Here is a 21,951-nt window from a genome sequence, read left to right as displayed (position 1 = left end):
TGAGAGCTTCCAGATGGAACAAGCATCTGAACAGCTATCCGAAGCTTTTATGCCCATTTTTAGGAGCCTTGTTTTTCATAGGCACCTAAATGACCTTGGGCTCATAGATCCACCTCAAAGCATCTTCCCCAATGAGGGAACGGGGTCTGAACACATGGAAATGCCTTGACTTCTGGGAAAGAAAGTGCTGCTGGGTTCAAATATAGCCCAGACTACTTCTTTATCATTTTTTATATAGATAGCCTGTCAGAGGAATGTTAAAGATGTTTTAGCCTTGTCCCTTGTTCCACAGGATGAACATCCTGGGCATGAAAGTAATTTTCCTAAATTTTACAGTAAGATTTGAAGATGTTATAAGGAGATCAGAGGTACAGGCACAGACCTGTGCCTGAACCATTTACAGCTACAACATGGAAGGCAGAAAAAAAAGAAAAAAAAAGAGTAATTTTTAAATAAGGTTGATTTGTGAAACAACCATGATGTAACTGAAATCTATTTTCTGTGTGCTTTTCTTCAGAGCTCTTCACAGGGGCTGCCAGCATCTCCGTGCCCTCTTGCTGACCTGATCTGAAGAAAGTGGGGACCCTGATTTGGACACTTTGAACTGGAAATGTGAGAGTGATCCTGTGTTACCACCACTCTGCACCATGGGTGAAAGCACACATTGTGTCTAGAGGAAATGCACATCCAAGCAGGGGGGAAATAACCAAGAGGGCTGCGGAGCTACACAGCTCTACAGGAATAAGAGCTATGTAAAGGAAAAACTGTAAATCCTAACCTAATCCAGACCTCTCTTGGAGACAAAAACTTCACCTGCTTACATTTTTTTTTGTAGCCTTTCTCATAGTCTCTTTTTGTGCTTTTCCTAATCCTAAGGAAAACTGTAAAAAAAGATGGAATATTTGGAGTAGCTCATCTATTACCATTGCAGATCAGAAAGGTAAGGAGAAGATTAGAGGGGACACAGAATCTCATCTTCCGTTTGTTGTGCAACAGGATCCCGACCTCCTGGGTACCCCACAGCTCAGTATGAAGGTGCTTTTGACAGCTATAAAGAGGGAAGGGGTGGCAGGGTGCCCTCTCCCCCAAGGACTTGGCTCCCTTCTGGTTTTTCTGAATGATCCCAGAGCAGGATCCCTGATCCTGGGATTACTGGGGTGGGTAGAGCAGTCCAGGGTTTACACAGTAAGATTTAGCACAGTTTAGTGGGAAAAGTACAGTAATGTTTCAGGCAGAATTGCAGCATGAGACACTGAGATAATTCTTTGTCTATCAGCAGCTCACTTGCTCTCAGCCTGGCAGTCACTTTCCAGGGGACATGTAGGTGATAGTTCCTGGGAAAAACCGGCTCCTTAACCCCTACAACTGCTTTGGGAGGGCACTGCTTCAGCTCATCAAGATGCCCAGCAGAGTGACTAAAACACTTGCAGAAATCTCTTGAAGGCTGAGTTAAATTTGAAGCAACACTGTGTGCTTACAACGCCTGTGGGATCAGAAGGATGGTACAAAAAGCATCTGAAATGGTACTGACCCCAATTCCTGGCAAATGTAAGCACCTTCTCCAGCTACATTCAATTTGCAGAAGTCTAATAGAGGCTGTGGAGCATTTTGAAATGTAAAGACAGACCCTAGGGCAGAGCTGTCCTCCACAGGACAGGCTGTTTTTCCTGCTAAGCCTGAAATTTGGGGTTTGGAGCATTTATTTTTAGTAACTCTTAAAAGATGCCAAGCCACAGAAGGCTAATTTGAGTTGCAGCTCAGCCTCTGCCCTGCTGCAGGAAAATGAACATTAAAAGCAAATTTCCACTGTTCCTCTGACAGAGGAAAGTTCCTTGCTGAAAGGTGCCAGTGCTGTATATAGACCCCTCCAGGAAATCAGTCAACAAACCCATCAACAACTTGAGGAAGGGACAAGACTGTGACTTCCCAGAGGCACTACAAAACAAGGAGGTGGACCTCACAGAAGAGGTTTCCAGGAGGAGTTCTGTCACTGGACTGGAGCTGCAGCATGCATTGCTTGGTTATCTTCAAGAAAGGAGGAGAAACAGATTGTATCACCCACTCGATTTTACACTGAATAAATGCATAAAGCCTTCCTCATAGCTCCACATTCCCTAGGTAAAGTTTATCCTACAGAAAGCTCATCTGCCTCCCGACATAGCTGTAGCTTGCTAAATATGGTACAATTATTTTTTTGGTGTATTAGGTACACCTGGGAGCCCAGAATAAAGCCAGGTACTCCAAGGTGTACCAATACAAATTGCCAAGAGATTGTCTCCCAATTTTTTCACTCCTTCAGTATTTTCATCTTCTTTCACCAGGCTGCAGGTGGTAATATTATTGTAGTGGTATGTATTTTCTTATTTCTAGTGAAGAGGGGACACATTTTGTCTAGGGTCCTTCACTTAGCACTTCTCAGTTAATGCTGCACAACAATGTATGCCTTCTATAAACTGTGTCTAGTTTCCCTGAAAAGATGGCAAATTGGGTGTCCAGCCCTCATTATTTGAGTTCTTTTTACTGAGAAGATGAAGTCAAAACCATATTGCAGCACAAATATTTTCTTCCTTCAGCTGAGCCTGTCTCACACTGCTGTAATGTTGTTTTTCTACATGTTTTTTGCAGCTGCCCTCCTCATTTGGGCTATTCTGTTGTAGGCCAGACTGCCCCTCTGGTACTGTTCGGAGTCTTCTCTGGGTTTTTCCCAGTTCCCACTGGGACCCCCAATCTAACCACCTCTCTGCAGGAATCAGTACTGAAAGAGAAATCAAACAATGGCTGCAGCAGCAGGGTTGTGAAAGGGCAGAGGTGAAGAGTTTGACCAGTTCTGCTGTGATGGAGCAGAGGCCAGGTTTTGCTAACCAGGAGCTCACAGCTCTCTTGGGCACCATAACCACACTGGGCCAGCGGCTCCCTGGGTGCTACTGACTGTGTGCTACCATTTAATGCAATTTAAATGTTAATTTACATGGAAAGCCGATGCTACAGGTCTGTGGAAGGTAACCCCTCCCACACAACGTCCTGCTGGGGGAGAGGCAGTTTGTGACACATCTGTGGATTAAAATCAAGGTAAACACCAATGCATCTTAATGGAACTGCACTCAAACGAGGTTAGTGTGAGCATACCTAGAAACAAATGAAGGAAAGCTTCCCCTCAAACCCTGCTATAGAAAACCAAAGAGGAAAAAAGGCTGATTATCTTCATAGCTGGGGCAGAACAGCAAGAGAAAAGAAATGCCTCAGGTAAACAAGGACAATAGCGAGATACCGGTGAGTAGGAGACAGAAAATGAAAGTGCTGTCAGAGGTGTGAGCAAGAGTTCCAAAGCACTGTATTTAATAATCCCTTGACATTTTCAGTAAGAAAGAACAAATGTTTGTGTACTGTGGCAAGGAGCTCTGGCAGTGAAATTGTGTTACTTATACATTATGCAAAAAAATGACAGTATGGGTATAGTGGATGTGGCAGAATATTAATCATTAGTGAAACAGATCAGAAGTACACATTGCTATCCAAGGAAGAAGGTTATAAAATGTTACAGGAATTTTGTATAAACATTATAATAACAAAAAGAAATAAAAGATACAAAAATTGTTTGAGTTAGTCATGAGAAAAGGAAAGAAAAGCTGGCTTTTCTAAAGGCTTGTGAGGGCCATAAGGACCTGGAGGTGGTTATTTATGCCCATCCTTACCAGAGACTTTAATTTCCTAGAAAGAGGCTGGGCTTTATCAGTGGGAGCATTTGCTGTCCTGCAGGCACCTTGGATGTGTGAAGTGATGAATGTCTTCATTAAACACTTGCTGAGCCAACAAGCAATCAACCTTTCTAATTAGTGAAGGTGTCTCAGAAGACCTGGCCACGGAAAGCAACCTTGATTGGATCAAACAAGATACTTCACCATAATTCAAATGGACACAGAAAAGGAGACAGTGATAAAGATTCTTAATTACAAACGGAAAATCTTTATTTTAGAAATTAAATAGTCAAGTGAACAGGGCTGACGCAGCAGTGGATGGGCTGAAGGCATCTGGGAGCTAACATCTGTCACAGTGTGGGAGCCAGCACGAGAACCTGTATTTGGAACTGGAAAAATACAGTTTAGGAGGGTTCAGGGCTGGACTGGGGTGGAGCATTGGCAAATTCAGGGTTCCAGGGGTGACCAAATGCCTACAAATACAGGAAAGATGAATCAGAAGAAAACATCAACTCTTGGGAAGAAGAATATTTGGGGGAAGAGCTGGAATTGCTAAACCCCATGCAGAGTTAGATATGAAGTCCAAAAGCAAGGCTTTTCAGCCATAGAGTTTAGAAAAGACAAGGAGAAGTGAGGTAGGAGTAGATAAAGGGTTTAGGGAGAGCTCTGAATAGGGGCTGTAGCAAAACACCCCAGAAGGTCACAGTGACAGACAGATACAAAGGAGGAAGAACCTGAAGTGATATGCCAAGAGTTTAAAGGAGCAATGTTAAAGAAGGATGGATAATCTTCATCTGAGATGAAGACCAGCATATGAAAGTGCAGGGCAGGTAGCAAGGTTTGTTACCACACCCATGAGCTCACAGAGCAGCACACACCAAACAGCTCTGTTTAAGGAGGACACAGAGGACAGCAAGCAAAGGGCAGGGAACTAAGCAACCACAAGCCCATTTTTATAGGTCTATTGATCCATAGGATACCATGCTGTAGAAGAAATTTGGAAGGGGATCTGTATCAAAGTAAATCAGATAAATTGCAGGGGAACCTCACCAAGAGAGTGGGTGCCAAAATCATCTGACATCTCTAGACAAGAGAGAGGTAGAAGAGACCTCAGGTGAACTTCAGTGCTATTGCAGGAAAACACAGTTAAGAAGGAACTGCAAAGCACATAAGGAATTAGGAAGAGAAGAGACAGCTGGCATGGGGGGAAGGGGGCAGGCATGGACTACTGCAGTTCACCAAGGTTGAACCCAGAGAACAATCTCAATGCTTTTGCTAACAGCCTTGTATAAAACCTGGGAATTTTCTGATTTTCTCCATTGGGAGTCTTCAGTCCTGCTGAGAGGCAGAGAGGGCAGGAGGTGGCACACAGAACTCCTCTGCCTGTGATCCTGAGCGGTGTGGGAACACAGCCGAACATCTCTGGAGAAGATGCTGACCTGCATGTACCTGATGAGCACATTCCTGGCACGCTGAGAAATGTCCTACCCTCTCTTCCTCCCACCTCCACAAACGAGCAGGAGATGACTCACAGAGAGGCTTCCTCTGTATCTGGAGTGGACCAGGTTGGCCTTTCTCATATGACCAGCCCTGCCTGCGGCAGAGCAGCGCCAGGCAGCCCAGGAGCCAAGCGCTGCCCTCACGCATTACATAATGCAGCATGCCACTGCTGCAGCCATTTCTTAGACTCACCACAGCATGACGTAGCGAGTAGCACGCGGCAAAACACAGCTCCCAGTGGGAAAGAAAAACACATGCTGTGCGTATTCTCAAGGTATGCTTAATGAAATACAGCTCTCAGCATCTCTGAGGCTGCTGGCAGCTGCTGCATTATGAATGCTGTCACAGCTGCAAAAAAAGTACAGCTCTTTCTAAGGGCTTAATCTTTTCTTCTTTCTTTAAACCACTTGCATAGAAACACTTTATAGACCTCGTTCTCACTGCTAAGCTGAAAATGTGAAAGCTAAGTCATGAGAAGCGATTTCCTGTCATAAACTCCTTTGCACAGAACAGAGCAGCGAATGCTGTCTGGGCAACGGTGCAAGGCAGGTGCCATGCCCATGCTGCCAGGCCCCTGCTGCCATCAGCCCCTGGGGGACAGGCTCACCTGCTGAGCCAGCAACCTGTGAGGCCAAAGGCTCTAACAGTCTTCATAACATCACAGGTACTTCAAGGGCTGCTGGCCCTCAATCCACCCATGAGGCCAAAGGCTCTAACAGTCTTCATAACATCACAGGTACTTGCTGCTGGCCCTCAATCCACCCGGGGATGTTCCACCAGGGGACACCACGGTCATCGACACACCAGCACATGCAGGGACCGATTCCCCCCAGCATCCGTGGTACCTGCCACATCCTGCCAGGAGGCCATGCAGGGCTGCCCGCAGAGGCTGCTGACCTGGAAATCATTGGGGGTGCAGGGGAAGCCCGGGGGGGTGCGGAGGGTGGCCCGGTGACCTCACCCTTCTTGAACTCCTCCAGCAGCGTGTCGAGGCGCGTGTCATTGAAGACGCAGTGGAGCGGCCGGCGGTAGAAGCGGGTGACAGTCTGCAGGGGAGTGCAGTCATCAGGGTCGACAAAGGCCAGGTCTTTGACAAAGAGCAGGTCGACAATGTTGTCGCGCCGGTCACCCTCATAGACTGGAATGCGGGTGTAGCCAGATCGGAGGATCTCAGAGACGGTGGCGAAGTCCAGCACAGCATCGGCCCGGAGCATGAAGCAGTCGGCCAGCGGTGTCAGCACATCCTCCACCACCTTGGTGCGTAGCTCCAGCGCGCCCTGCACCATGGCCAACTCCTCCCGCACCAGGTCGCCGTGGGGGCCAGCGGCGCGCAGCGTCTCCAGCAGCCGCTCCCGCGTAGAGAAGACGCTGAGCTCCTGCCGCAGCGCCCAGTCCAGCAACCGGCTGAGGGGGTAGCACAGGGGGAAGGCGGCCAGCATCAGCAGCCGGGTGAGGCAGAGCGTGCGGGAGGCGATGGCCAGCCCGTGCCGCGAGCACACCGAGTAGGGCAGCACCTCGCCGCCCAGGAAGACGGCGGCGGTACACAGCAGCACCGGCAGCCAGGGCGCTCCCCGCGGCCCGCCGGCCGCCGCCGCCGGCCCGCCGCCGGGCAGCGAGGCGCAGAGCCAGCCGGCCAGCGCCGCGTTGGCCCCCGCCTGCCCCAGCAGGAGCGTGCACAGCAGGTAGGTGCCGCCGCCGCCGCGCACCGCCTGCACCCGCCGCGCCTGCTCCCGCTCGGCGGCCGAGCCGCTGTTGCGCAGGACGCGGAGCTCCAGCGGGTCCAGCGAGAGCAGCGAGAGGCGCAGCCCGCTGAACAGCGCCGACAGCCCCAGCAGCAGCAGGGCGCCCAGCGCCCGCAGCCAGCCCGCCTCGGGCAGCGGCAGCAGCCAAGTGCCCAGCGGCGGGGCGGCCGGCCGCACCCGCAGCAAGAAGCCGCCCGCCGCACCGTGGTGCGCCCAGGCCCGCCCGTCCCAGGCGCACAGCGAGAAGAGCCGCCCGCCCGGCGCCGCCGCCGCCTCGCCCTTGCGCGGCTCCCGCACCCGCACCTCGGCCAGCGCCGAGCCCGCCGCGCCGCCCGAGCGCAGCGGCCCCACCACCTCCACGTCCGAGGCCCAGGCGCTGCGCTCCCGGCACCGCTCCGCCGGGCCCCGCGCCGCCGTGCTCCCCGCCGCCGCCTCTTCGATGAAGACCAGCCGCGGCTCCCGCTCCCCCGCCGGCCCGCGGCTGCCGTTGCCCTCGGGCGGCGGCTGGAAGTAGAGGCGCAGGAGGAAGCGGCTGCCCTCCGCCGCCTGCACCGCGCCGCCCTCCAGAGACACCCGGCCCGGCGTCGTGTCCTCGGGCCGCAGCCCCAGCAGCCAGGCGGCCCCGGCCGGCGGCCGCGGCGACAGCGAGAAGAAGAGCAGCAGCACGGCGCCCCGGCTCCGGCCCCAGCTGCCGCCGCTGCCCGCGCCACGTGCGACCGGGAGCCGGCCTGCGGCGCCCCGGCGGGAGGGGCCGGCGGAGCGGGACCGCCGACCGGGACCGCCGACCGGGACGCTGCGCAGGGGACCGAGGAGCTCGCCCACCCGCCCCGAGCGGGAGCATCCCCGCGGCGGGCCGCACCGCGCGTTCTCTCCGCACCTGGTGAGATGCTGGCGGATCCGCGGCGGAGCGCATCGGCGGTGACACGGGCAGCCCCCAGCCCTGGCAGCCAGGGTGGGCTGCGGGCCCGAGCAGCGAGCTCTGCCCAGCCAGCCGCTGGCTCCCGGTGCCCTCCCAGGTACACTGCCTGCGGGTTGCGGTGCGGGGGCTGCGTCTCCCCCGCGCTGAGCGGTCGGGGTTTGCTGAGGGGCTTCTGCCAGCGGTCTCTGAAGCTGGAATTTGTATTCAGCGTCCCTCTGTTATCTGTCGAGGCCCTACTCTTCAGCTTTTCAGTTCAGATTCATTTCTTTTCTTCCCGTGGGAGTGGTTTGATTTTTTTGTTTGGCGTTTTTTTAATGGGGGGTGGGTAGTCGTTAGATTCGGAGTCTTTCTGGGAAACAAATGTACCACACTGTAGCTACATTTGTTCTCATGTCTAGACCTGATGGGGAATGTTGCTAGAGTTTATCAGCTTCAGAAGTATGTGCTCAAGAATGCACTTAGGGACTCCTTAAACTTTTGTGTCTTCCCTGGACCAACATTCATGACAAACTTGAAACGAGGCTGGAGAACTGGAAAGCAGTTGCTTACAACTGCAACAGGCTCAGTAGTGGCAAAGCAATAAGCTAGAAAATGTCATGGAGGCAAAGGAAGTGCCCGAAAAATTCTGATTATTCACTCATTATTGCTCCCATGAAAATAGGTCATTTTCTGTGTCAGTATGTCAGCAGGCAGACAGGCATGAAAAGCTACCAGGGGGATCTGTGCTTCTTTCTGTCACAAGAGACTCTTCTCTCTCTCTCTGTGAGATGCAGCTATTTTTTTTCCCAAGTGATGAATTCACTGGGTGTTCACAGGGCTGTGTGCTGCTTCACAAGCTCCTGCTGATCATCCACTTTCTAACTCCCCTTTAGTACCACTGGGAAATATTACCCGGTGCTCTACCTGGGCATGATTGTTGAAGGAGCCACCTGGTAACCTGCTTGTGCAGACCTAGCCCCAGGTTATGGTGCCTGAGGGACAGATCTCACAAGCTGCCCTAAGCAGTACCCAGAGTGACTCGGGACCTGCTTCTGCCATCCTGCCTGCAAGGTGGGGGATGAGCACATGGCTGCTCCTTCTTTATTAGGACCTTGTGGGAACTACTGTCTGAGATCATCCCATATTTTAGCAATGGCAGGCTGTCATCAGCCCTGAATTTCTCACAGACTTCTTGGTGCTGAGAATATTGTAAAGACAGAATATATTGTGCATCACTGCCATTGTGTTTTGTATTGCTGTTTGGCAGCTGTGTACCCATACCAGTAGTTACTCATGTTTATTAACTTGCAATTTAGATTCCTGAAAGGTTTTCTAGTGATAAGTTTCTCAGTGTAGGAACTGAAGACTGTGAATTACAGACGTGCTTTTTTTAGTTAATTAAGTATTTGGAAGGTATTCTTGTCCATAGTACCCTTGTCACTAGAAATCCCTGGACAGCGGTTTGGAAACCACTGGTCTAGCCTGGAACATGTGGGAAGGAAAACATGGCACTGCAGGAGAAGGAACCACAAGGTGGCAATCTCTCGCCGCACTTTTACTGGCAAAATAAAGAGCTGGCAAAAAAAAAAAAAAAAAAAAAAAAAAAAAAAAAATCGTGGACAGTAACTGGGTAAAGCTGCAAGTTAGTCACATCTTGTATCTTCCAGAGTCACAGCAACCTTCGTTTTGATGCTGGATTTTCTCTTCCGAACGCTCTTCCCTTTAGTACGAAAATCTCAGTCTTGAGGAGCTGGATCTGTAGGCTACTCTTTGCTGGCTTTTCCATCCTTTGCCCCCAAATAGGCAGCAGATGTTGCTTGTTAGATTGCTAACTACCGGTGCCTGCAGGCAGAGCTACTGTGTGCTTGGAGAGAAAGCTTCCTCCCGCACTGGAGGCACTGTCTGGCTCAGGGCATTGCTAACCTCAAATATACTGATGTACAAGATAATGGTTGCATCAGCACCTTGCTTGCTGCTCTGATGTGCCTCAATGGGAGCAAAATCACCTGGATGTTAGGACTAGGCAGTGACCTGCAGGCTGAGAGTGTGTTTGGCCTTGAGGGGACTGCAAAGCCACAGTGGCAGCGGCTCCACTCAGAGAGAGATGTGGCCAGAGGGGGTAAAAACTCAGAAGGGAAGTAATGCTCAGTTTAAGGTAGAGCCTCTCTGCTCCTGCAGTATCAAACACCATCTGTTGCTATGAGCTCCATCTCGACCAGGACATAGTTGTGTTCTTGCCAGATGTTAGCTTACATGTGCTACATGTAAAAGTAAACTGGTGTGAAAGCTGTGGTCAGATGTGCTTTCAGTAGGATTTGCCCTGAATAAGTGACGACGTGCTAGCCAGCCTCTTGCTGAGAGGATGCACTCCAGAAGTTGCAGGTGTGTGGTTGGAGCGTGTTCAATGACCCAAGATAGGAAATATCTTCCAAAGCTCCAAATAAGACAAAACAAACTCAGCTTTAGCACATGCTCAATTCATTGAATCTTTGGCAAAGTATGACATGAATTTGCAATGTTCTCACTGAGGCCCTGTTCTCCTGGCTGTATCCTGCCTGGTGAGTCCTTCAGCAGGCACAGCATAGTTGTCCTTGTGCTGAATCCTACTTCTTTTACCTGTTCTTCCCAAACTCTTCAGTTAGGAATGACAACCTGATTCCCACTCACCATCACTGTTCAGGTTCTGCTTTTACACTGTGTCTGCCACCACTGAGATCCCTCTTGTGTCACAGCCCGCGATATCCACAAACCTGCCAGGGGTGCCTCCTCTAGTCACTGCTGTTCTCTTCCAGCTCTGGCTGTTCAGGTCCAGACAGGACCTGGAGCAAGTGAGAAGCATGGACATGGGGAGTTTCCTAAAGTCTCTTTACACCACCTTGACTTTAAAGTCTGAAATCGGAGTCCTGGAGGCCGTGGGTTGCAATTCACTTCCTTCCTGGTTGATGGGAGCCCAGGGGCTCTGCTGTCCGCTGGTCCTTTAGAAAAGGGCCAGGAGCCACCAGGGACTCCTAGTGGGGATAGAAATGTTAGCAATCCAAATCATGATGGGAAACAGAAGAAGTAAAAAAAAAAAAAAAACAAAACCAAAAAGACCCCCAGATTTTTTCCTCCTCAGAAAGCAGGAGGAAATCTAGCTGGACGAGGCTGGCTTCTCCTGGAACATATGTGCAATCTGATTGTCACTAATGCTCTGTAGCCAGCTTAGAGAAGATACTGTCCCTAAGTAAGTGAAATAAGCACTGTGATGTGGGATATATGATAACTTCAGAAGCAGAAGGAATAAGACCCCAGGCAAGAGAGCTTCAGACAGTGTCCTTTTTTCCCCCCTCCTTTTTCCATCTCTTAGTCTGTGGTGTTCAATTAACCCTCTTTCTCTATCCTGGCCATGATGGCTGCAGCTTTGCAAGGCTTTACCCAGCCTTCTGGATGATGATGTGTTAAGCACTTGGTTTGTGATAACCAGTTTTCTCCTGAAATGATACCAAAAGTCTGCTGTTTTGATTTAAACTGTTTTCCGAGCATTTTGGTTTGTAACAAAAGACAGTCCATTCCAAGAGAATCTAGCTTGAGGAAGCCATGAAATTTAATTCATCTTTGTGACTTAAATATATAATCAGTGACATATGGTAATAGTAAATACAGGGGGAAATGTCATTGTTTCAGTCAAATTTCTGCATTCAGTCAAAACCTAATAGTTGTAACATCAAACTGTATTTTCCATTGAACAGGAAATAAAGCATCATTTTTTCAAAGAAAATAGACATGCAATTGCATGCCTATTATATTGCTTATATAGCTTTATTTTTAGCTTTCTCAACTGTTGGTGTTCTAAAGGACCAACAGAAGGGGAACTGTGAAGGGAGAAGATACAAGGCAATACCCAGTTGCCCGTGGTAGAAAGGACAAAGATGTCTGTGCTTTGAATAAGTGCACTTTCCCTACAGGGCAGTGAGGTTCTGTGCCTGGGTTAGGGACTCTGCACCTCACCCCTCACTTCTGCTGACATGCCAGCCCTTAAGCAGTGCTGAGGTGAGGACGAGTTCCTGTAAGGGCTCTGGAATTTGTGCAGAAAGAACATTGCTTTTTCTGGGCAATGGAAGCAGAGTATTTGGTTTAAAGTCCACCTGGCATCAGCCCGAGACTCCTCCCTCCATGAGTACAGGTCACTGATGTACTGCTGGCTTTTCCCCCTCATTCAGTGGTGCTCTCTTCTGAGCCTCCAAATTTCGTGGTTCCTTGTGGGCATTTAACTTTATTTCTACTTCATCTGGTTTAAGGCATGACCCATAGTTTTCTCCTCTTACTCTCTAGCCTTGAGTTTCATGTTGCTTCTGATATCTCTAATGAACACCAATGGTTTGCAGCTTTGACATAGCTGATTTGTCCTGTCTTTGCCTGTAGCAGGGCCACGCTCAGATGTCTGGACAGGGCTGGTGACAAAGAGCTTATTTGCCCTATGCAAATAAATACAGCAGGCAGGGGTTTACAATTTTATCATTACCTGAAATATTCCAATTCTTTTCTGTCTCTCTCACCCCAGCAGCTTCTCTGATTTGAGAGCATTTTGGCTGCTGTTCCTTCCCCTGAGCTCCATCTCCTCGTTGATTTCTGCACACAGTTCCTTCCTCTTTTTCATAATTGACTCGTTTGCTCCTCCAGTCTTGCACTTCATCCATCTTCTTACTTCCCCTCTCTGATCTAATTCTCATGTCCGCTTCCTCCATTTTTGCTGCGGGAATGTAAAGCATCCCTCCAGAAAAATAGAAGGTCTCTGTCAACTTTTACCATCCCCCTCATATTCCCTCTTCCTTCACCTCTATCATCTCCCCCAGATGGTGGGACAAATACTCACTTGCATTCATTCTCAGGCTTGTAAAATTGGCATATTCCCTGCTCTTTCTTTTTCACGTGATGATGTGAAACAGGAATAATTCTACACATTTCTCTGCTGCTCAGGGCTGGGCTCAATCTTAAGAAAAAGGTTTCCAAGGCTATTGTGGTCTTCAGGACACTACAGAGCTCCAGTCTCACTGCTGTGTTCTCACTCTGTATCTCTTTGACTGTGACAAATTGCTGCTGTATTTGCTGCTTCTCAAGATGTGAAAGACAAAAGTGAAATCAGACCTGGCCGTTGATGAGTACAGAGAAGTTAATGGAGCCAAAGAGCATTCTCTGTCCAAGGGCATTGTTGTACACTGAAATGTTCTCAGTCGTTGTGTGGGTTTTTTTCTGCTTGCTGAGGAGGCAAAGGGGATTTCTGTGTGCTGAGATAGCACCTGGTTTGAACCCCAGAGTGATTGCTACAGCTTTATAGAAATCGTGCATCTCAGTCTTTCAAGGATTTCAGAAGTTCTGTTGGGACTTCAACACTTTGGGATTTCACAAGTTGCCTCTATGGACAAATCTGCAGGACCAGGGTACCCTGGGCTTGTAAGAGAATTTTTGAGACCATGCATCAAAAGTCAGATAAAGTAAAACAATAAAGCAGATGAGGGAAACAATAAAGGCTGTTTATTCCAACAGAGTACATGGTATCTAACTTCTCACAGAGCTGGAAATTAAGTTACAAAAACTGAAAAAAAAACCCCTTAAAAAAAATCATTGTTTGTTAGCTGCCTAAAACTCTGCTTCATCCTCCCAGTTTCATTCTGTGGTGTTCCACCCAGGGAGAGCCCACACTCACAACCTCGCAACCTTTATGGCACCAGCACTTTTTCCCTCTGTTCCCCCCCACCTTTTTTTTTTTTTTTTTTTTACAGGTTTCTTCATTATGCAGCTAGTGAGTGTAGAATGACTCTCAAAGAAATGTGCTCTATTTTCCTATGGCTAGATTTGGAAATACCAGTTTGTGTTCCTTTCACTCTGGCAAAAATGCAAAGACAACATTGCCAACTGTGCTTTTCCTGAGCAGGCCGTTGGCTTTGATCGATGCCTTGCCTTTGGCATGTGTGGAGGGAGGAAGCTCTCTCAGTAGGCTTGCTTTCCTCCTGCTGTGCCTGAGCTCCCTAACCAGCCAGTCCTTCTAGCTCAGACAGGGGTATTTGCTTTTTACAGAACTTCCCAGATCACCTACATTAAAGAGCAATATGTGGATGCTGTATTAAATCAAGCAACTGTCCTCTGTCTGTTTGATCAGGTTAGACATGATACATAAACAGGATAGAAAATGGTTTCAGCAGTGCAGTTCAGGCTGTGACACCCACCTTGAGGCACTGGCAGTTTTAGGAGGTTGCATTCCAGACGTTAAGGCTCTTGTGGTGAAAATGATGTACACAGCATTGCAGAAAGAGCAAAAAGCTCAGTAAAAAGAATCTGTCATGCAATTGCATGCTCTGATGATCACAGCTTTACCACATTCACTGGTCTTGCTCTTCTAAGAAATTGTCATACCATGCTACAGGGCAGAAGCATAAGAGCTTGAAAAGAAAGTGTATTTTTGTGAAGTATGGGTAACACTCTTAATTTTCACTTGCTGAATTTTCTCCTTGCTGGCTTCTTTTAGAGCATCCATAACTCAGATTTACTTGACAGCACTAAAGAAACAGACATGGTTGATATCTTGGGAATCAAAGACATGATGATTTTTTTTTTTTTTAAGGGCTGTCTAGCCTGTTTTATCCTTCCCAGCCTAATGGAGGTTTGTTTGGTACAGGACATCCTCTGATGATAATAACTTTCATCATTTATGAGCAAAGTTTATTCTTTAGTGAACTAAAAATGTTCCTCCTAAGGAGATTTCCCCCATTTTCTTTTGGGCCAATTTGTATAGCCTGAGATCTGAGTTTGGATTTCCGTTGTGCTTTTTCTTCTCTTTTTTTTTTTTTTTTTTTTTTTTTTCCATCTGAAGAGGTTTCATCTGCTGAAAACCTTCAACAACTGCTCAGACCATTTACAAGAAGCACTTTCACAGGCAGTAGCTCTACAAAGGAGAGGAAAAATCGAAGTGACTACCTATAATAATGAAGTTAAATGCAATTTTAAGTGTTTGTGAACTTCAACTGACTGAGAGGGTGCCAAATATTTTGCAAATATATACAAAAAGACAGGCCCCTGCTCTAATCAGCTTGTAAATTAAAAGAAAAGTACATTGGCAAGAGCAGAAGAGATGATATGACATGCTTTAAATAGTTTATAGGGAGCTGGAGAATTGTTGTTTATTTGGTGATGTTGGGAAAATATTTAATGTGCTTTGGTTAAGCTCTTTATAGAAATGCTTCTCCTCCCCCAGTTTTCTTTTCCAGTGACTGTTTTGGAGATCAAAACCAGCAAGTTTGGAGTAGATGGAAAACGGAGAACCCTATTTCGAAATTGACAAAACCGCGAGTAAATCTTTATAGATACTTTTTATGTGAGTCAGGCTTTCTAAAGTAATTATCGTAATATAAGAAAGGATCATCGCTTCGCCGCCCCTGCGGACGGCGAGCCAGGGTCGCAGCTGGTGTAAATTGAGATACCTCCTATCTGCTGTGCGTGGCTGGGGAGGAGGTGGCCGTGGCCCCTCTTTGCGGGTTCCGGGGCCGCTCCCGAGCTGCGCCGGGCGGCGGCGGCTCCCGGGACCGGCGGCTCCCGGGACCGGCGGCTCCCGGGGCTCCCCGCGCCTCCGCTGCTGCCCCGGCGCTCGCAGATAACCAAGTGATTTTTAGCGTTTAAATGTTTTCTGTAGCAAGCCCACAATTTATTGAAAAACAGGCCGACAAACAAAAAAGCTCGAAACAGTGTATTTTTAGATTTAACTTGCAGCTGCTGGGGTCAGATGCAAAGTGGGGTGCAATTGCGTTTGCGAGGGCACAGGGTTGGGGCAAGCGCCCGGTGTTGGTTTGGAAAGCTCAGATAGGTAAATGAATATTTCCTTTAACGTCGTCTTCCCAGAATCTGAAGGTGACTCCAGCATTTGGGAGGTTTTTTGCCTCTTTCCCTGCTGTTTAATGTTGTTGGTGATATCTCCGCAGATAAGTGACTTCAGTGCATCCGGAGTTTGCGTTCAAAGCAGAGACTAATTGTGGGGAACTTTTCAGAATAAACATATTTCTCTTTCGAAGTAATGTGTTTGTAAGGAAAAAAATATATTAAAAAGAGGTTAAAGTGGATAATTTGTTTAGTTTTTGTTTGTGGTTCTTTTCCCCCCTTTTTACTACAGAACACTGGAATTTCGTTTGAAATAGAACCATCCTTGGAGGGAGGCACGATACGAAATTTCGGCCTGCAATCACAACAAATACCCCTGAAGTCTTGATCTCATCTTCTGAAAGCATAGAAAAAAAATATTAAAAAATAACGAGATAATTTTGAAACTCATGTTCCTCATTTTGAGATGACCCAAAAAACTGCGCAGCTTCTGAAGTGGAGGCTTTATGTCCTGGGTCAGCTTTAAGTGCTATTGCAAACCTCGGCAGAAGTGTTTGCAGCCGAACACAAATTTCCAGGCTTAAATTGCCTTCTTCCTGTGCCGGGATGCCAGGGCTTTGCACAGCCGAAATTGCACAGCTCTTTTCCCCCGGATCCTCTTACTTATTCCAGCGCTCAGAGCCCTCTGCCCCGGGCACCCTTCTGCTGCTCTGGGTCAGCCTGCGTTGCGCTCTGCAGCCTCTTCGGCTTGAGCCCTGCTCCCGTCTCCGCTTTGGCGGGATGGTTTCACGGCAAATCCTAGTTCGTGTGCTCCCTGCTCACCCCTAGCAGAGCCAGAGGTACGTTTCATGTTTCCCCACGCGTTACCACGGCGGCTCCGTACGGCCGCAGCCCTGCCCGAGTGAGCCCGGACGGGCAGGGGTGGCTGCCCCTCTTGTGGCGTTTCAGGGGCAGAGGGACAAGGGAGAGTGGAGATTTCCGCCGAAGACAGCGCTGTCCGTGGGCTTCACCGGGCCCAGGCCGAGTGCTTCCCCTCTGTGCGGGGCTCCGCCGAGCGCGCCGAGCTCCGGGACTCGCCGCCGGCTCACCGGGGCCGCTCCCGCCGCCCCTCGGGCCCTCACTGGGGCGGCCGGGGCGCGCAGGTGGCTCGGCACGGACACCGGGAGAAGCTGGAGAGGGTTCCCAAGGGCGGGCAGCCCTGCCGGGACAGCGGGCTGCCCGTGCGCTCGGAGTGCCCCTGCTCCGGCTGCCCGGGCCGCTCGTACCCGACCCGCCGGCGTCCCCGGAGGCGGCTGGCGGGTCCCCGGCGCTCGGCCACTCCTGCGGCGAGATTGACGCCTCGATGCCGAAGCCGCGCTGCTGCCCGCAGCCCCGGCACCTCCCGACCGCGGCGCGGAGGGTGTCCGCAGGTGGGTGCCGGTCCCCCGCCGCGCCGGGACCCTCACCAGCAGATGGTGCTGCGGCCGCCCCATCCCCGGGGCTGCGGGGCCCCGACGGACCGCACCTGGCCGGGCTCAGCCCTCCCGCCGTCCGCCCTCCGTCCCCGGGCCGGCAGCGGCACCGGGGCCCCGCGTCCATGGCCTGGGCGCCGCGGGAACTGGTGCGGGCCGCGGCGGCCGAGAGCCCGGGTACGGGCGCGTTGCGCGTCCCGGAGGCAGCAGACTGCTTGTGGGAGTTCGGGGCTTGCCCGGGAAGCGGCTGCTGACGGAGAGGATGTTCGCTGCGGATGGACATTCCTTGAGGCTCCCGGGATTGTCGGCAGCCACCACCGATCCCCGGCCCGGTGCCACGACCTTGCGCCCAGAGCTGGCAACCACAGCCGTCTGCACTTCTGCAGTGCGCCGAGCCCGGTTCATCCTGCCCCGGTCCGCCCTGGAGGCAGCGACGGAGGGCTGGCCCCGGCACGGGGGTCCTGTCTGTGCCATCAAACCGTGGTGTCCTTTCCGCCCCCGATGCGGACGTTTCCACACCAGGCACTGCTGCTGCCGCCCCTCTTCTTTCCCTGCCGCTGGTCGAACACCGATGGGCCCGGAGGCAGGCGGGAAAAGGCCACCGGCGGCTCGGTTCCCCGTGCCCCGGTTCCCCGCAGTGCCCGATGGTCTTCGTGCGAGCACCGGCCCGGTGCTTCGGGCAGGGCGCACCGAGCGCGCCGCGCCCGGGCTCCGGGCTGCTGGCGGCCCCCAGCCCCGCTGCGCCCGTCGGGTCCCGCGGAGCCTCCAGCGCTGAGCCCCGAGGGCCTCGCCCAGCGTCGCGGGTCCCGGCGCAGTTTGGAGCTAACTCTTCCCTCAGGTAGTGTTTGGGACTTTTTCCGGGGTGATTACCACCCCACCCCACCCCCCGCCGCCCCCCCAGCCAGGGCCGTCCTCGCTGCCTTACCTCGCTGTCTCTGTCGTTCCTGCAGCCGGCGACCATCTCGAACCGTGCTGGCCGGTCCCCGCGCGCCGGTCCCCGTCCCGAGCTCTCCGGTGTCTCGGTGTCCCGGCTCCGTCCCGGTTTTGCGTGGTGAGGAGCCGAAAACGTCCGCCGGAGCCGGCGCAAAGCGAACGCTCGGGGCTGGCGGGGCTGCTGCAGGGCGGCGGGACCTGAGCCGAGGGGGTTAACCCAGGAGCCTCCCCTTACCTTCAAAAAGTTAAAAATGTCTGGAGCCTGCATCTCTTAAAGGGGCGGTGCTGGCTGCAAGTAGTCTTGGCACCAGCTGCGAGAAAGGCTGGTCAGGGGCGTGAGTTCCCCTCCACCAACACCAAAACATTGCAAAAAAAGGCAGAGCGCCCCACACTTTAGATAAGGACAATTAGCCACCAGCGAGCCCCTGCAGACAGCGAGTTAATTAGGGGTTTCCTGCTCTCCGGCATGCCCTGTCCCAGCTCCTGCCCCCCAGGGCTCCTAGCCCTGATGGCACCTGGGCTGGCCCTCATGGCCACCTTCTCGCTGCCTTCCCAGGCTGGGGACAGGAGAGCAGTGCCGGTGGAGAAACCTCCAGGTGTGAAGGGAAGAACTCTCATTCTCCTTGATGTCAACACCAAGAGCCCTGTCAGGATAATCAGTGAAAATTTCCTCTCCCTGCAGCTGGACCCCTCCATCATTCATGATGGCTGGCTCGATTTCTTAAGGTAAGGCAGGAGCCCCCCGGCGCCCTCCCCACGCCGCCCTCGGGGCGCCCCGGCGGCCCCGCCGCCCAGCCCTGCCGGGCTCCGCGCTGCTGGCGGCGCTTGTTGTGACGGAGGGAGCGAGGCCATGGTTTCCATTAAGATGCACATGTTTGCAATGGAGAAAGCATTTCGGAGACTTATCAGTTATGACTGCAAAAATGTCGTGCTCCCCTCGCTCCAGCAACCGCTCCTCTGCAAAAAAGCACAACACGGGGCCGAGGCAGCACAGGGGAAAAAAAAAAAAAATCAAAATGGAACAAAAACCAGCAGTAGGAACAGGGCCGCCTGCCGAGCCGAGCCGAGCCTTCCCCGGGTCCCGACGGGCAGAGAGCGGGTGTCGGCCAGGTCTTCTGAGCCCTCCGCTCCCCGGACTTCCAGCCGTGCGCGGGGGGCAGAGCCGGGCTGCAGCTGCGCTGGGCTCCACCGGCGGTGCGGAGCGGCCGCGGCCTGGAGGCGCTGGGACGGCCAGAAAGCCTTTTCCCTGCTGGGTAAGTCGGGGAGGGAGAGCGGGTCTCCTCCGCACGCCCGCTCCGAGGGTCCTTTCGGCAGCCGGGGAAGGAGCAGGGCGAGGATGCGAGAAGGCGCGAGAGAAGCGGAGCCGGGACGGCTCCCGCTTTCCTCCCCTCCCCGCTCCTCTCCCCTCCCCGGCGGCTCGGCCCGCGGCACGGTCCCGCGTGGCGCTGAGCGCCTCTGCCTCCTGGACGCCGCTGCACTTGTCCGGAGGGCGCCGGCAGGACTGGGGGGAGCCGGGCCCGCCGGCCTCCGGGCCGCCACCGGCGGGCGGGGCGCTGCCCGCTCCGGGGCCGCTCCGCTCGGCCCGCGCACAGCCCCGCAGCCGCTGCCACCGCGTCGCACTGCCCCGGGCGGGGCAACGGCGGGTCCTCGAGCCCCGTGGTCCCCGGTCGCTGGCGGTGTTGGGGAAGCGAGGGCCCGGCCCGCGGCTTCCTCAGCCCTCTCTCTCCTCTCCCCAGCTCCCGGCGGCTGGTGACCCTGGCGCGGGGCCTGGCCCCCGCCTTCCTGCGCTTCGCGGGCAAGAGGACGGACTTTTTGCAGTTCCACAACGTGAAGAACCCGGCCAAGAGCCGCGGCGGGCCCGGCCCCGACTACTACCTCAAGAACTACGAGGACGGTGAGCGCCGGGGCCGGGGCGGGGGGCGGGCGCTGCAGCGGGGGCTGCGGGAGCCGGGCGGTCCCGCTCCGCCTGCCCCGCTCTCCCCGCGCCCGGCGGGGACCGGGCAGGGGAGAATTCCCGTACCCTTTCTTTCCCGAGAGAGGGGAGCCGAGGAGATCGGCGGACCTCGCTCTCCCCATTGCCGGTGGATTCGGCGGGTGTCGGGCCCCGGGAACAAAAGACCAGCACTGGGGAGCGGGACTTTTCACATTCCCCCGCCCCGCTGCGTCCTCTGTCTCCCCTTGCCCCCGAGCCCCGGGCAGGCAGCGCCGGCCGCAGAGGAGACTTTGCCGCGGCTCCGGGCGGGGCCAGGCATGGGAGCGCCGGGGTGCCCCGTCCCCGCTCGTCCCGCGGCTCCCGGGAGCCCTGCCTTTCCGCACGGACCTCGCCCTTGTGCGCCTTTCTGTGCCGCCGCAGCCCCTTGGGCTCCCGCTGTCCCTCCGGGCTCGGTGCCCGTCGGTCCCCGCGTGCCGGTGTCCGGTCGGGGCTGCTCCCCCTCCGAGCCGCTCGGCCGTCCGAGCTCTTTCCAAAGTCACCGCCTGGCTCCCGCCTTTCCGCTGTTCCCCTCTTCGCCGTCTGCCCTTCTCCCCATCGGACCTCAGCACACAAAAGGCTTTCACCTTTCGCGGCCCATAATTCACACAAAGAAACTGAGTAGAAAATTTAGGGCCGTATCTCCATCCTAAGGCATTTCTATTAAGAAGCAGAATACGATGTCCACATGCAAGAATTTATTGATTTTTCTCTCTTGCTTAGTTTGTTTCTTTTTTTAAAGAAACAAGCTTTTTTTTTTTTTTTTTTTTTTCTTTTTCCCTTGCTCAACGACTTACAAAAATTAGCTTAAGATTTTTCCATAAGTAGTTTTGAAGGCCAATTAATGCCAGACAGATCCCACTGGGCAGGTCTGTGGAGCAGAGGAAATTTTGCAGAGATCTAGTCAGCAGCAGTCCTGAATGGAAAAAGCAGATGCATTTGCCAGTTTTCTGATGGCTCTCACTCCTGCTGTTTTCCTACATAACATCCCTGAGATGAATGTCCTTCTATTCCCACACGCAGGCAGGTGGGTAAGCTTTTGTACTCCATCTTTCATTTGCTCTCCTAGCTGGGGCAATCCCGATGTTATTCCTTGTTTTTCTTCTTGTAACAAATCTCAGTCGAAGGGTTTGTTGTAAACTTTGCCTGCTGAGATGCACTTCAGGAAAAAATGCTGACCAAACTTGCCACAGACACCTTGTACAGTAGAAATTAAGTGTCGTGCATAAAGTTGTGGATGGGACTCATACAAAACATTTGTAAGAATAAATTTTCCCACCTTCCATATTTCAACAACTTGCAGGAGAGAACTTACACTTATTAAATGTCTTCACAACAGCTTTCATCTTAAGGAAGGACTGAAATATTTGGCTTTTTTTCCCCAGTTTTCCTCATGGCAATAAAATTGAAATGTAGCAGCCTTCAAAATGAAGCTTTTCATAGAAGTTGTAACCACAGGTCTTAACTTTTCATCACTTAAATATGGAACAGGACCATTGTGCATGTGGGTGAAGGAAGGGGAAGACACATGTGGTGTGTATCAAGCATTGGTGTAAATCAGAAAGGTGTGGTAACAGGGATTTCCTGCCTGGAAGCAAAGCTCTCGTATTTGTTCTTAAGATCTGTGTGCAAGCTCCAGGGTCAGGGAGTTTCACCCTATTTGGATAAGGGCTAGAGCTGCTAGTAGCTCACATCCTTTTGTGCTGAGGCTGCACTAAGTACTTCACTAGAGGGATCCAGATCTCCAAAATGAAATCCTGATGCCACCACAGCTCTTTGCCTTGCTGTCCTGGGTATGAGCAGCCACCTTCTCCATTTGGAGCCCTGGTTCCATTTTTGTTCCCTCACCTGTGGCTCACCCAGGACCTGCTTGGAATCAGGACATGCAGTTTGCTCTTGCTGCTGAGGACTTACAGCT

The 21,951-nt window shown here is 52.3% G+C and overlaps 2 protein-coding genes across 2 annotated transcripts in view; one reads left to right on the top strand and one right to left on the bottom strand.

The window, feature by feature from the left end:
- CNNM1 (cyclin and CBS domain divalent metal cation transport mediator 1) overlaps positions 1-18,092 on the bottom strand; it is a 30,317-nt gene extending 12,225 nt beyond the window's left edge. Inside the window, exons 1-2 of the mRNA XM_041461148.1 lie at positions 16,946-18,092; positions 6,157-7,962 (exon numbers count right to left, since the gene is read on the bottom strand). Coding sequence (XP_041317082.1) covers positions 6,157-7,962; positions 16,946-18,092 — 2,953 coding nt within the window. The remainder of the gene's footprint in view (positions 1-6,156; positions 7,963-16,945) is intronic.
- Positions 18,093-18,459: 367 nt separating this feature from the next.
- The window catches only part of HPSE2 (heparanase 2 (inactive)), a 107,116-nt gene continuing 103,624 nt past the window's right edge, over positions 18,460-21,951 (top strand). The window contains exons 1-2 of the mRNA XM_041461626.1: positions 18,460-18,790; positions 19,801-19,958. Of these exons, the coding sequence (XP_041317560.1) occupies positions 18,531-18,790; positions 19,801-19,958 (418 nt within the window). The 5' untranslated portion in view covers positions 18,460-18,530. The remainder of the gene's footprint in view (positions 18,791-19,800; positions 19,959-21,951) is intronic.

Source organism: Pyrgilauda ruficollis, unplaced genomic scaffold (assembly GCF_017590135.1).
Source record: "Pyrgilauda ruficollis isolate IOZ18807 unplaced genomic scaffold, ASM1759013v1 scaffold15, whole genome shotgun sequence".
Classification (NCBI taxonomy): Eukaryota; Metazoa; Chordata; class Aves; order Passeriformes; family Passeridae; genus Pyrgilauda; species Pyrgilauda ruficollis.
Note: the sequence above shows the minus strand (reverse complement) of the source record. Positions and strands in the feature narration are given on the sequence as shown.